The sequence below is a fragment of the Hordeum vulgare genome, chromosome 3H (genome assembly GCF_904849725.1).
Source record: "Hordeum vulgare subsp. vulgare chromosome 3H, MorexV3_pseudomolecules_assembly, whole genome shotgun sequence".
Classification (NCBI taxonomy): domain Eukaryota; kingdom Viridiplantae; phylum Streptophyta; class Magnoliopsida; order Poales; family Poaceae; genus Hordeum; species Hordeum vulgare.
The window spans coordinates 597,226,169-597,239,205 of NC_058520.1; the positions used below are offsets into that span (position 1 = coordinate 597,226,169).

The window sequence follows — 13,037 nt, forward strand, 5'->3', positions numbered from 1 at the left end:
CCGCTGCCAGGTTCCTTTTCCTTTTGCAGGCTGATGATGGTGGCGATGGGGCCCAACCAGACCGGGCCAGGGCAGCATCCCCTTCGCGCACGCAGCGGCATCCACCGGGGGCGGCGGCCGTGCCGTACGAAAGCGGTGGTTGGCGGACTTCCAGTACGTGTCAACGGCGACGCCGCTAGAACGACGCGAGCCCCCGGCGGCAGACCAGGCCAGGGAGTCGAGCGTCGCGCCGTCAGCGTGGCCTGCGGGCGCGACCGGCGTGTTGGGCGCCGGCGTTTGCGGCCGCGGCGACGGCCAGGGCCACGACCGTCGTTGCGCCCAGCAGGAGGAGCCCCTCCGGCGTCCCCAGGGCCGTCGGCGTGGTGGGCTGGTGGTGGCGCAGACCGGCTTCTCTCCTCGCGCACCACCCTGATGGCGATCTGATAGGTCAGGGAGCGCACCGTGGGAGCCTGGGAGGGGGGCGCGCGCCGGGATGCACTCGACGATCTCGAGGACGACATGACAGCGGATGGACGTCGGGTCACGGGTGTGCCCAAAGAGCCGGAAGGTGGCGAGGTCGGTCCTGGAACGAGTCTCCGGATGGAGGCGCTCCACCCAGCAAGAGTCGCCGAGGAGGTGCTCAACCGTGCTCAAGTTCCAGGCCTGCGCCGGGACGCCGCGGAGCTCGAGCTCAATGTGGTGCCCCAGGCTATCATAGTCGGCGTGGGCGAGCTTGCTCCAGGGGCGGAGAGACAGCGAGACGGAGGGACCCTCGATGTGGTGGTCACCGTAGATTCTGTCCTTGATGGCCTGCAAGGCGCATACGATGAGGAAGTCCTCGGGGTGGTGGAAGTGAATCGAGAAATCGCCGGGTTGTAGCTCGAGGTTGTTGAAGAGCGCGTCCGCAACCTCGTCGGCGGCGACGAGTGGCCTGGAGCCAGTGATGGTGGCCACCATCCCACGCTGCAGCACCGCATCGGCCTCCTCGATCTCGACAGAGTGGGGGATGATGACGCGCACTGGGCCTAGGGGGTCGACAGCGGGCGTCGCGGCGCGGGGCGGCGGGGGAGGCGGCGTCGGAGCTGCGCGCCGCTGGGGCGGAGCGGCCGGAGCCAGCAGAGCACGGTCACGGGCCCGACGTGCAGGGGTGCAGTTCCCGGACACGTGGCCGAGGAGGCAACGCCGGCATCGGAGCCCGTTGGTGCAGTTGCGTACGGTGTGGCCCGGGTCGAGGCAGCGGAAACAAAGGCCGGCCGACTCCTCCAGCGTGGGGCTGCGGCGGAGCCGCGGCGTGGGCGCGTCCGCACAGCGGGAGTTGCGGCGATGCCTGCTCCTCGGCTGTTCCCAAGCGCCGCCCGCGTCCGCCGTGGGCTGCGCCACCTCCTCCACGCGGTGGACCTCCGAGCGAGGGCCCAGACGGGTCGATGCGGGAGCGCGCGGTGGCGGGACGGGAGCCACCTGCGGCAGGCGCTCCGGCGGCGGCGGAGGAGGGGGGGTGCGGGCGACGTCGCGGTAAGAGTGCGTGCCGGAGGAGGAGCTGTCCGAGTCCTTCCAGCGGTCCTCGCGATGGTGGCGGCGCAGGCCGCGGCCGTCGTCGGAGGGAGCCAAGGCGCGGTGGAGGCGGGGGCGACCGGCGGGCAGGACGGCGGCGGGGCTGCACGGCTAGGCGCGGGAGAGGTGCGGGAGCTGGGAGGAGCGGAGCGGAGCCATCAGATTGAGCCTCCTCGAACTTCTGATGCCACACATAGATTATTATTGTTATTAAGAACATTTTTATTTAATTTTTTCACTTAATTGATCCATCATAATTAGCTATATGATTTTATCAGCAATGTAAACATAGAATATGTATAAGAATAACAAGGTAGATACATACCAAAATAATAACTGAGCTTATGATGGACAACATTTGCAGCTATGAAGGGAATCTGGCTAGGTGTGACATAACAATCAACCATGTGGCTTCGACCTGGCGTGTCCTATGCATGATTAGTGAGAACCATAAAATAAGGATTGTGTGATAATCAAGAATCTGAAGGTACAGCTAAAAAAAAAATCTTATGGTAATGTTAACTTGTAAAAAAACTTGCATGTAGGTTTAGCATCATTTTGCTGTTATCATTTACCACAAAATATAACCTAATTAGCAGAACCTAACAAATACATGATGGATTCACATCATACACATTTCCTTTTGTCATGCATATATTCATCACCAGGCCCCAAGAGATTTTATCAATATCACAAAATCTGAGATGGATCAAAACTTTGGTCTTTGTTTCTGTAATTTCTGTACATTTGTACTGTATACATATGGCAAAACTGTATCAAGATCGGCTCATCCTCAAAAAGACGGATGCCAATCACAGGGAGTAGAGGGATGTAGAGAATCTATGAGCTAAGAATGTTTAGAAGAGAAACTCTGTTTTGGACTAATTTCCTGAACAGATTTCCTGCTCCATTCTGAAGTTCTTCGATACGGCACTCCAACTCCTGCAACTGCTCCTCCTTGCAGACAACTGCCTTCTTCTTGCAAAATGCCTTGCAGACAAGAGACTGCTTTGGCATTTCAATTTGCTTCAACAAGAGATGGAGTGTGGACTCCAACAGAGAGATGCAGATCTCTCTTGCCTTGCTCAATAGCATGACCATCTTGTCGGATGCAGCCTTCTTGGTAGTCTTCTTGAAATGTTTCCTGGCCTTGTTCACCAAGCGAGTAAAAGACCGGATCTTGGCTTGCGCAGCTGCATCGTCTCCTCTTCTTAGAGCCACTTGCAGCTCTTGGATGAGGACCATCATCTCGGCGAAGGCCTCTTGCATGTTGCTGCAGAGATCTAAGAGCTCAATGGAGCATCCCATTTCTCCATCCAACATGTTCCTCTGCTCGGAGGAGCAAACTTGGTTGCTTGGTAGGCAAATGATCTCTTCAAGACCATCGTAGATGTTTGCAAGACTCCTAAGACCATCGCACATCGTGCTGATGGAACTGGAGGAAGACATGCTTGCTTCTAGGCTGTGGAGTTCTTGCTCAACTTCGGTCTCACTGATGTGAGGCCTAGAAGGCAAACTTATCGATCTTTGGTGGAAAGCCATATATGAGATTGAAGCTTATCGCTGTCTAGTGGAGGAATAGAGGAGGAGAAGCAGAAAATAAGAGCTTCTTATTTGATGTATCTACCGTTCTGCTGCCTCCTATTTATACACAAGATGTGTACAGCTGTGTTGTAGCATCTGATTGGTAGACATGAAGAATCATGCCATTACATCTCCCACATGCTGTCTGCTATGCCTTGAGATCTGCAGAAGCATAGAGATCGCAACACTAAAGTCTTCTCATGTTTAGTACATTGTTTTCTGTGCCTACTGTCCTTGAGATGAGTTATCCCATTATCATGTTCCAGCAATTGGCAGCAAGAACCAATCAAAAAGGATTTCGGCATAATTGCACGCCCGTGCCATTACTTAATGAATCGCTAACCTAACGTTTAGCTGTGACAAACCTGTATTTAATAAGGTGTTTTCCATGGTGGGCACTCTAGCAAATTACAGATTAAAGCCTCGACGGTCGGACCTGGCATGTTTAGGCCATTAAAACAAGATCCATTGCGAAAGATACGTGTTAGCTGTTCAGCATGTTATCCCCATATTTTGTTTTCAGCTTGAGGCTTTCAGCCACCCACCGTGTGACCATTTAATATCTAACCATTGCAGAGACTAGCTTTTCATGTGTACCTATTATTTTCAATGCTTTTGTACGCTATTATTACCTCTTAATCGTACTAACCGATTCTGAGACTCCCCGGGAATGAGCATATAAAGCGTCGACTGTTCTTTGTGTGCACTGGCAAGTTTGGATGAGGTCTTGCTCAGATTATTGTTAATACTGTAGGACATGCAAAAAGTTGTGGTTCTGGAGTAAATGTTTTTTTTAATTTTGTCGCCTTCTATGCTTAAATGATATAGATGTCAAAGATGTTAACATTTGAGTACACTGATTTGAACTTCGTTGTATAAAAAAGAAATATATTCAATTGTAGTGCCAGAGTAGTGCACAGCCATGTGGTGCTGGTGGAGAATCTGGATAATAAAATTGATCGATTGGGACTTTGTGACTTTAATCTGGCATGTTTCAGGCATCAGGAACAAGATGCACTAACCATGGGAATCAAAATAAACTATACCGGGATCACGAACACGTCTTCAAGGATGAAATGGTCAAATGGATCAAAACTTTGGTTTCACTTTCTATTTCTGTAGTATCATGTACATTTATACAGCATAGTTGTATGAGATCAGCTATTCCATAAAAGGCGGATGCCGATCGGAGGGCGCCAAGGATGACTTGGCAGTATCTACAAGCTAAGGATGTTGAGTAGAGAAACTCTGCTCTGGACTAATTTCCTGAACATATGTCCTGCTCCACTCTCAAGATCCCCGATACTGCCCTCTAATTCCGACAATTGTTCCTCCTTACAAACAACCGCCTTCTTCTTGTGAAATGCCTTGGAAACAAGAGACTGTTTAGGCATTTCGATTTGCTTCGACACCAGATGGAGTGCGGAATCCAGGAGAGAGGTAGAGACCTCCCTGGCCTTGGCCAATAGCATGACTATCCTGCAATCTGTAGGAGCCTTCTTCGTGGCCTTCCTGAAATGGTTCCTGGCCTTCTTCGCCAAACGGGTGTAAGATTGGATCTTGGTTTGAGCAGCTGCATCATCCCCTTTCCTTAGAGCCACTTGTAGCTCTTGGATGATGGCCTTCATCTCGACGAAGAACTCTTGCATGGCGCCGCAGAGATCTAGGAGCTCGAGAGAAGCTTCCAGTTCTCCATCCAACATCACCCTCTGCTGGGAAGAGCAAGCTTGGTGGCTTGGTAGGCAAATGATCTCTTCAATACCATCGTAGATGTTTGCAAGACTCCTGAGACCATCGCACACCGTGCTGATGGAATTAGAGGAAGAGATGCTTGCTTCTAGGCTCAGCAGCTCTTCTTTGACTTCAATCTCGGTGGCCTGAGGCCTAGAAGGGAGACTTATCGATCTGAGGTGGAAAGCCATGTATCTTGAAGCTTTTTTTCGTATAGCGGTTGAAGAGAGGAGGAGAAGAAAGAAGAGCTTCTAGTTTGATGTATCTACCATTCTGCTGACCCTTATTTATACAGAAGATATGTGTACAGCTATGCTGCAGCATCTGATTAGTAGACATGAAGAATCATGCCATTACCTCATCCTTAAGATCGGGCAGAAGCATAGAAATAACAATACCAAAGTCGTCTCATGTTTACTACAATTTTTTATTGTGTCTGCTGTTCTTGAGATGAATCATCACATTGTCATGTTCCACTTATTGGCAGCAAGGACTAATTAAGAATGGTATAGTTTGGTGGTGGAATCTTGTCATGTTCAAGTCCTGAGAGTGTTGTCGCGCATCTTCAGCGCAAGTTTTTGCCGCTCTGCTGTCCTTATCGTTTCATACATCTATGAATGAGTATATGGGCCTGTCGAAAGTGTCTTAATTATTGGAGACAAACTCACACATGGGGATCAGTTTTTTGTGTTAGATGATCTAGACAGCTTGATTATGTGCATGATGACTAACACACTTCATGCTTTGCTGCTGGCATGCTACAGCCATGTCTTATTCTGCACGAGGATGTCGACGTGTGGTTGCTTCTTGCTGGTGTCCAACCTTACACTCTTGACTCTTCATAACATCGCTGGCATGTTTCAGTTGCATGCTTGCAACAAATTTACAGGTGTTCAAGTGCACAAAACACTTTGTGACCCAAAAATGCTTACATATTCTGTGAATTGATATTAAGCGTATGTATGTCGTCGTCATCGAGTGACAATATTACTGGACAGGCATGGTTCTATGGTTTTTGGACAAATGCGTTGGTAAATTATTTCCTCAGAAATTCTTAGTTACATGAGATTTTCTTTTTGGTGTATACGTTCTAATGGATTTTAGTGGTAATGATTTTAGTGGTGTTCGTACACAATGTAAGAGGGCGGAAGAAAGAATTAGAAGTATATTACCATAGCCCTGATGACTGATGAGGCAACATATCTCACTTTTACATGAAATATTTTCTTGCTGCCAATGTGTTAACAATAGGATATGCTATCTCAGAAATAATTATCACCCATTAAATACCCAATAAAATTATGCCGAAGATGCCAGCATACATTTTTTTTCATTTGAGAATATAGATTATCATTGTTATTAAGAACATTTTTTATTTAATTTTTTCACTTAATTGATCCATCATAATTAGCTATATGATTTTACCCGCAATGTAAACATAGAATATGTATAAGAATAACAAGGTAGATACATACCAAAATAATAACTGAGCTTATGATGGACAACATTTGCAGCTATGAAGGGAATCTGGCTAGGTGTGACATAACAATCAACCATGTGGCTTCGACCTGGCGTGTCCTATGCATGATTAGTGAGAACCATAAAATAAGGATTGTGTGATAATCAAGAATCTGAAGGTACAGCTAAAAAAAAAATCTTATGGTAATGTTAACTTGTAAAAAAACTTGCATGTAGGTTTAGCATCATTTTGCTGTTATCATTTACCACAAAATATAACCTAATTAGCAGAACCTAACAAATACATGATGGATTCACATCATACACATTTCCTTTTGTCATGCATATATTCATCACCAGGCCCCAAGAGATTTTATCAATATCACAAAATCTGAGATGGATCAAAACTTTGGTCTTTGTTTCTGTAATTTCTGTACATTTGTACTGTATACATATGGCAAAACTGTATCAAGATCGGCTCATCCTCAAAAAGACGGATGCCAATCACAGGGAGTAGAGGGATGTAGAGAATCTATGAGCTAAGAATGTTTAGAAGAGAAACTCTGTTTTGGACTAATTTCCTGAACAGATTTCCTGCTCCATTCTGAAGTTCTTCGATACGGCACTCCAACTCCTGCAACTGCTCCTCCTTGCAGACAACTGCCTTCTTCTTGCAAAATGCCTTGCAGACAAGAGACTGCTTTGGCATTTCAATTTGCTTCAACAAGAGATGGAGTGTGGACTCCAACAGAGAGATGCAGATCTCTCTTGCCTTGCTCAATAGCATGACCATCTTGTCGGATGCAGCCTTCTTGGTAGTCTTCTTGAAATGTTTCCTGGCCTTGTTCACCAAGCGAGTAAAAGACCGGATCTTGGCTTGCGCAGCTGCATCGTCTCCTCTTCTTAGAGCCACTTGCAGCTCTTGGATGAGGACCATCATCTCGGCGAAGGCCTCTTGCATGTTGCTGCAGAGATCTAAGAGCTCAATGGAGCATCCCATTTCTCCATCCAACATGTTCCTCTGCTCGGAGGAGCAAACTTGGTTGCTTGGTAGGCAAATGATCTCTTCAAGACCATCGTAGATGTTTGCAAGACTCCTAAGACCATCGCACATCGTGCTGATGGAACTGGAGGAAGACATGCTTGCTTCTAGGCTGTGGAGTTCTTGCTCAACTTCGGTCTCACTGATGTGAGGCCTAGAAGGCAAACTTATCGATCTTTGGTGGAAAGCCATATATGAGATTGAAGCTTATCGCTGTCTAGTGGAGGAATAGAGGAGGAGAAGCAGAAAATAAGAGCTTCTTATTTGATGTATCTACCGTTCTGCTGCCTCCTATTTATACACAAGATGTGTACAGCTGTGTTGTAGCATCTGATTGGTAGACATGAAGAATCATGCCATTACATCTCCCACATGCTGTCTGCTATGCCTTGAGATCTGCAGAAGCATAGAGATCGCAACACTAAAGTCTTCTCATGTTTAGTACATTGTTTTCTGTGCCTACTGTCCTTGAGATGAGTTATCCCATTATCATGTTCCAGCAATTGGCAGCAAGAACCAATCAAAAAGGATTTCGGCATAATTGCACGCCCGTGCCATTACTTAATGAATCGCTAACCTAACGTTTAGCTGTGACAAACCTGTATTTAATAAGGTGTTTTCCATGGTGGGCACTCTAGCAAATTACAGATTAAAGCCTCGACGGTCGGACCTGGCATGTTTAGGCCATTAAAACAAGATCCATTGCGAAAGATACGTGTTAGCTGTTCAGCATGTTATCCCCATATTTTGTTTTCAGCTTGAGGCTTTCAGCCACCCACCGTGTGACCATTTAATATCTAACCATTGCAGAGACTAGCTTTTCATGTGTACCTATTATTTTCAATGCTTTTGTACGCTATTATTACCTCTTAATCGTACTAACCGATTCTGAGACTCCCCGGGAATGAGCATATAAAGCGTCGACTGTTCTTTGTGTGCACTGGCAAGTTTGGATGAGGTCTTGCTCAGATTATTGTTAATACTGTAGGACATGCAAAAAGTTGTGGTTCTGGAGTAAATGTTTTTTTTAATTTTGTCGCCTTCTATGCTTAAATGATATAGATGTCAAAGATGTTAAAATTTGAGTACACTGATTTGAACTTCGTTGTATAAAAAAGAAATATATTCAATTGTAGTGCCAGAGTAGTGCACAGCCATGTGGTGCTGGTGGAGAATCTGGATAATAAAATTGATCGATTGGGAGTTTGTGACTTTAATCTGGCATGTTTCAGGCATCAGGAACAAGATGCACTAACCATGGGAATCAAAATAAACTATACCGGGATCACGAACGTCTTCAAGGATGAAATGGTCAAATGAATCAAAACTTTGGTTTCACTTTCTATTTCTGTAGTATCATGTACATTTATACAGCATAGTTGTATGAGATCAGCTATTCCTTAAAAGGCGGATGCCGATCGGAGGGCGCCAAGGATGACTTGGCAGTATCTACAAGCTAAGGATGTTGAGTACAGAAACTCTGCTCTGGACTAATTTCCTGAACAGATGTCCTGCTCCAGTCTCAAGATCCCCGATACTGCCTCTAATTCCGACAATTGTTCCTCCTTACAAACAACCGCCTTCTTCTTGTGAAATGCCTTGGAAACAAGAGACTGTTTAGGCATTTCGATTTGCTTCGACACCAGATGGAGTGTGGACTCCAGGAGAGAGGTAGAGACCTCCCTGGCCTTGGCCAATAGCATTTCTATCCTGCAATCTGTAGGAGCCTTCTTCGTGGCCTTCTTGGAATGGTTCCTGGCCTTCTTCGCCAAACGGGTGTAAGACTGGATCTTGGCTTGAGCAGCTGCATCATCCCCTTTCCTTAGAGCCACTTGTAGCTCTTGGATGATGGCCTTCATCTCGACGAAGATCTCTTGCATGGCGCCGCAGAGATCTAGGAGCTCGAGAGAAGCTTCCAGTTCTCCATCCAACATCACCCTCTGCTGGGAGGAGCAAGCTTGGTGGCTTGGTAGGCAAATGATCTCTTCAAGACCATCGTAGATGTTTGCAAGACTCCTGAGACCATCGCACATCGTGCTGATGGAATTGGAGGAAGAGACGCTTGCTTCTAGGCTCAGCAGCTCTTCTTTGACTTCGGTCTCGGTGGCCTGAGGCCTAGAAGGCAGACTTGTCGATCTGAGGTGGAAAGCCATGTCTGATCTTGAAGCTTTTTTCGTATAGCGGTTGAAGAGAGGAGCAGGAAAGAAGAGCTTCTAGTTTGATGTATCTACCATTCTGCCGACGCTTATTTATACAGAAGACATGTGTGCAGCTATGCTGCAGCATCTGATTAGTAGACATGAAGAATCATGCTATTACCTCAGCCTTGAGATCCGACAGACGCATAGAAATAACAACACTAAAGTCGTCTCATGTTTACTACAATTTTTTATTGTGTCTGCTGTCCTTGAGATGAATCATCACATAGTCATGTTCCACTTATTGGCAGCAAGGACTAATTAAGAATGGTATAGTTTGGTGGTGGAATCTTGTCATGTTCAAGTCCTGAGAGTGTTGTCGCCCATCTTCAGGGCAAGTTTTTGCCGCTCTGCTGTCCTAATCGTTTCGTACATCTATGAATGAGTATATGGGCCTGTCAAAAGTGTCTTAATTATCGGAGGCAAACTCACACATGGGGATCAGTTTTTTGTGTTAGATGATCTAGACAGCTTGATTATGTGCATGATGACTAACACACTTAATGCTTTGTTGCTGGCATGCTACAGCCATGTCTTATTCTGCACGAGGGTGTCGACGCGTGGTTGCTTCTTACCTTACACTCTTGAGTATTGACTCTTCATAACATCGTTGGCATGTTTCAGTTGCATGCTTGCTAACAAATTCACAGGTGTTCAAGTGCACGAACCTCTTTGTGGCCCATAAATGCTTACATATTCTGCGAATTGATATTAATTGTATGTATGCTGTCGCCATCGAGTGACAATATTAGTGGACAGGCTTGGTTCTATGGTTTTTGGACCAATATGTTAGTAATTTTTCTCACAAATTCTTAGCTACATGAGATATATTTTTAGTGTATACGATTCTAATGGATTTTATTGGCGTTCGTATACAATGTAAGAGGGCGGAAGAAAGAATCAGAAGTATATTACCATAGGCTTGATGACTGATGAGGCAAAATATCTCACTTTTACAAGAAATATTTTATTGCTGCCAATGTGTTAACATTAGGATATGCTATGTCAGAAATAATCATCTCCCATTAAATACCAACTAAAATTATGCTGAAGATGCCAGCATACATTTTTTTTTTCATTTGAGAACATAGATTATTATTTGTTATTAAGAACATTTTTTGTTTCATTTTTCCACTTAATATATCCATCATATTTAGACATATGATTTTATCAGCATGGCAAACATTATCATATGAAAAAGAATAACAAGGTAACAAGATACATACCAAAATAATAACTGAGTTTATGATGGACAGCACTTGCAACTATGAAGATACATATGGTGCAACCATCAACCATATGGCTTCGACCTGGCGTGTCATATGCATGATCAGAGAGATCCACAAAAAAAAGGATTATGTGATAATCAGGAATCTTAAGGTACAGCTAAAAAAAGAATCTTAAGGTAATGTTAACTTGTAAAAAAACTTGCATGTAGGTTTACCATCATTTTGCTGTTATCGTTCACTACAAAAATGAAACCAATACATGATGGATTCACATCATACACATTTCCTTTTGTCATGCATATATTCATCACCAGGCCCCATGAGATTTTATCAATATCACAAAATCTGAGATGGATCAAAACCTTCCTCTTTGTTTCTATATTTTCTGTACATTTGTACTGTATACATATGGCAAAACTGTATCAAGATCGGCTCATCCTCAAAAAGATGGATGCCAATCACAGAGAGTAGAGTGATGTTGAGAATCTATGAGCTAAGAATGTTTAGAAGAGAAACTCTGTTCTGGACTAATTTCCTAAACAGATTTCCTGCTCCATTCTGAAGATCTTCAATAATGCACTCTAACTCCTGCAGTTGCTCCTCCTTGCAGACAATTGTCTTGTTCTTGCAAAATGCCTTGCAGACAAGAGACTGCTTTGGCATTTCAATTTGCTTCGACAAGAGATGGAGTGTGGACTCCAACAGAGAGATGCAGATCTCTCTTGCCTTGGTCAATAGCATGACCATCTTGTTGGATGCAGCCTTCTTGGTAGTCTTCTTGAAATGCTTCCTGGCCTTCTTCGCCAAGCGAATAAACGACTGCATCTTGGCTTGAGCAGCTGCATCATCTCCTTTTCTTAGAGCCACTTGCAGCTCTTGGATGACGACCATCATCTCGGGGAAGGTCTCTTGCATGGCACCACAGAGATCTAGGAGCTCGAGAGAACCTTCCAGTTCTCCATCCAACATCACCCTCTGCTGGGAGGAGTAAGCTTGGTTGCTTGGTAGGCAAATGATCTCTTCAAGATCATCATAGATGTTTGCAAGACAGCTGAGACCATCGCACGTCGTGTTGATGGAACTTGAGGAAGAGATGCTTGCTTCTAGGCTGTGGAGCTCTTGCTCGACTTCGGTCTCACTGACGTGAGGCCTAGAAGGCAAACTTATGGATCTTTGGTGGAAAGCCATATCTGAGCTTGAAGCTTTTCGCTGTCTTGTGGTTGACGAAAGGAGGAGAAGCAGAAAATAAGAGCTTCTTGTTTGATGTATCTACTGTTCTGATGCTGCCTATTTATACAGAAGATGTGTACAGCTGTGTTGTAGCAGTTGATAGGTAGACATGAAGAATCATGCCACTACATCGCCCAGATGCTGTCTGCCATGCCTTGAGATCTGGCAGAAGCATAGAGAACGCAACACTAAAGTTTTCTGTGCCTACTGTCCTTGAGACGAGTCATCACATTATCATGTTCCAGCAATTGGCAGCAAGAACCAATCAAAAAGGATTTTGGCATAATTGCACGCCCATGCCATTACTTAATGGATCGCTAACCTAACATTTAGCTGTGACATACCTGTATTTAATAAGGTGTTTTCCATGGTGGACACTCTTGCAAATTATAGGTTAAAGCCTCGACGGTCAGACCTGGCATGTTTAGGCCATTGAAACAAGATCCATTGCGAAAGATCCATGTTAGCGGTTCAGCATGTTATCCCCATATTTTGTTTTCAGCTTGAGGCTTTCAGCCACCCACCGTGTGAGCGGCATGACCATTTAATATCTAACCATTGCAGGGACTAGCTTTTGATGTGTGCCTGTTATTTTCAATGTTACTGTACGCTATTATTACCTCTTAATCATACTAACCGATTCTGAGACTCCCCGGGAATGAGCGTCGATTGTTCTTTCTGTGCACTGGCGAGTTTGGATGAGGTCTTGCTCCGATTATTGTTAATACTGTAGGACATGCAAAAAGTTGTGGTTCTGGAGTAAACGTTTTTTTATTTTGTCGCCTTCGATGCTTAAATGATATAGAAGTCAAAGATGTAAAAATTTGAGTACACTGATTTGGAATTCGTTGTATGAAAAAGAAATATATATTCAACTGTAGTGCCAGAGTACTACACAGCCATGTGGTGGTGGTGGAGAATCTGGATAATAAAACTGATCGCTTGGGACTTTGTGACTTCAATCTGGCATGTTTCAGGCATCAGGAACAAGATGCACTAACCATGGGAATCAAAATAAACTATACCGGGATCACA

At 45.1% G+C, this 13,037-nt stretch overlaps 5 protein-coding genes and 1 long non-coding RNA gene across 6 annotated transcripts; all 6 read right to left on the reverse strand.

The window, feature by feature from the left end:
- Positions 1–1,746: 1,746 nt before the first annotated feature.
- On the reverse strand, positions 1,747–10,816 carry LOC123445518. Its single transcript, XR_006631103.1, has 3 exons — positions 10,770–10,816; positions 6,321–6,413; positions 1,747–1,958 (listed from the first exon to the last, which is right to left on the reverse strand). It is a non-coding gene; the product is annotated as an uncharacterized LOC123445518 (long non-coding RNA).
- LOC123445513 lies at positions 2,236–3,366 on the reverse strand. The gene has a single exon (XM_045122501.1). The coding sequence runs from the start codon at positions 3,070–3,072 to the stop codon at positions 2,371–2,373; it is 702 nt and encodes a 233-aa protein (XP_044978436.1). The 5' UTR covers positions 3,073–3,366; the 3' UTR covers positions 2,236–2,370.
- Positions 3,968–5,097, reverse strand: LOC123445511. Its single transcript, XM_045122499.1, has one exon. It carries the CDS (start codon positions 5,034–5,036, stop codon positions 4,332–4,334), a length of 705 nt encoding a protein of 234 aa, XP_044978434.1. The 5' UTR covers positions 5,037–5,097; the 3' UTR covers positions 3,968–4,331.
- On the reverse strand, positions 6,701–7,826 carry LOC123445512. Its single transcript, XM_045122500.1, has one exon. It carries the CDS (start codon positions 7,535–7,537, stop codon positions 6,836–6,838), a length of 702 nt encoding a protein of 233 aa, XP_044978435.1. The 5' UTR covers positions 7,538–7,826; the 3' UTR covers positions 6,701–6,835.
- On the reverse strand, positions 8,673–10,110 carry LOC123445517. Its single transcript, XM_045122505.1, has one exon. The coding sequence runs from the start codon at positions 9,496–9,498 to the stop codon at positions 8,836–8,838; it is 663 nt and encodes a 220-aa protein (XP_044978440.1). The 5' UTR covers positions 9,499–10,110; the 3' UTR covers positions 8,673–8,835.
- Positions 10,817–11,121: 305 nt separating the features above from the next.
- LOC123445520 lies at positions 11,122–12,679 on the reverse strand. The gene has a single exon (XM_045122508.1). The coding sequence runs from the start codon at positions 11,958–11,960 to the stop codon at positions 11,259–11,261; it is 702 nt and encodes a 233-aa protein (XP_044978443.1). The 5' UTR covers positions 11,961–12,679; the 3' UTR covers positions 11,122–11,258.
- Positions 12,680–13,037: the final 358 nt, after the last annotated feature.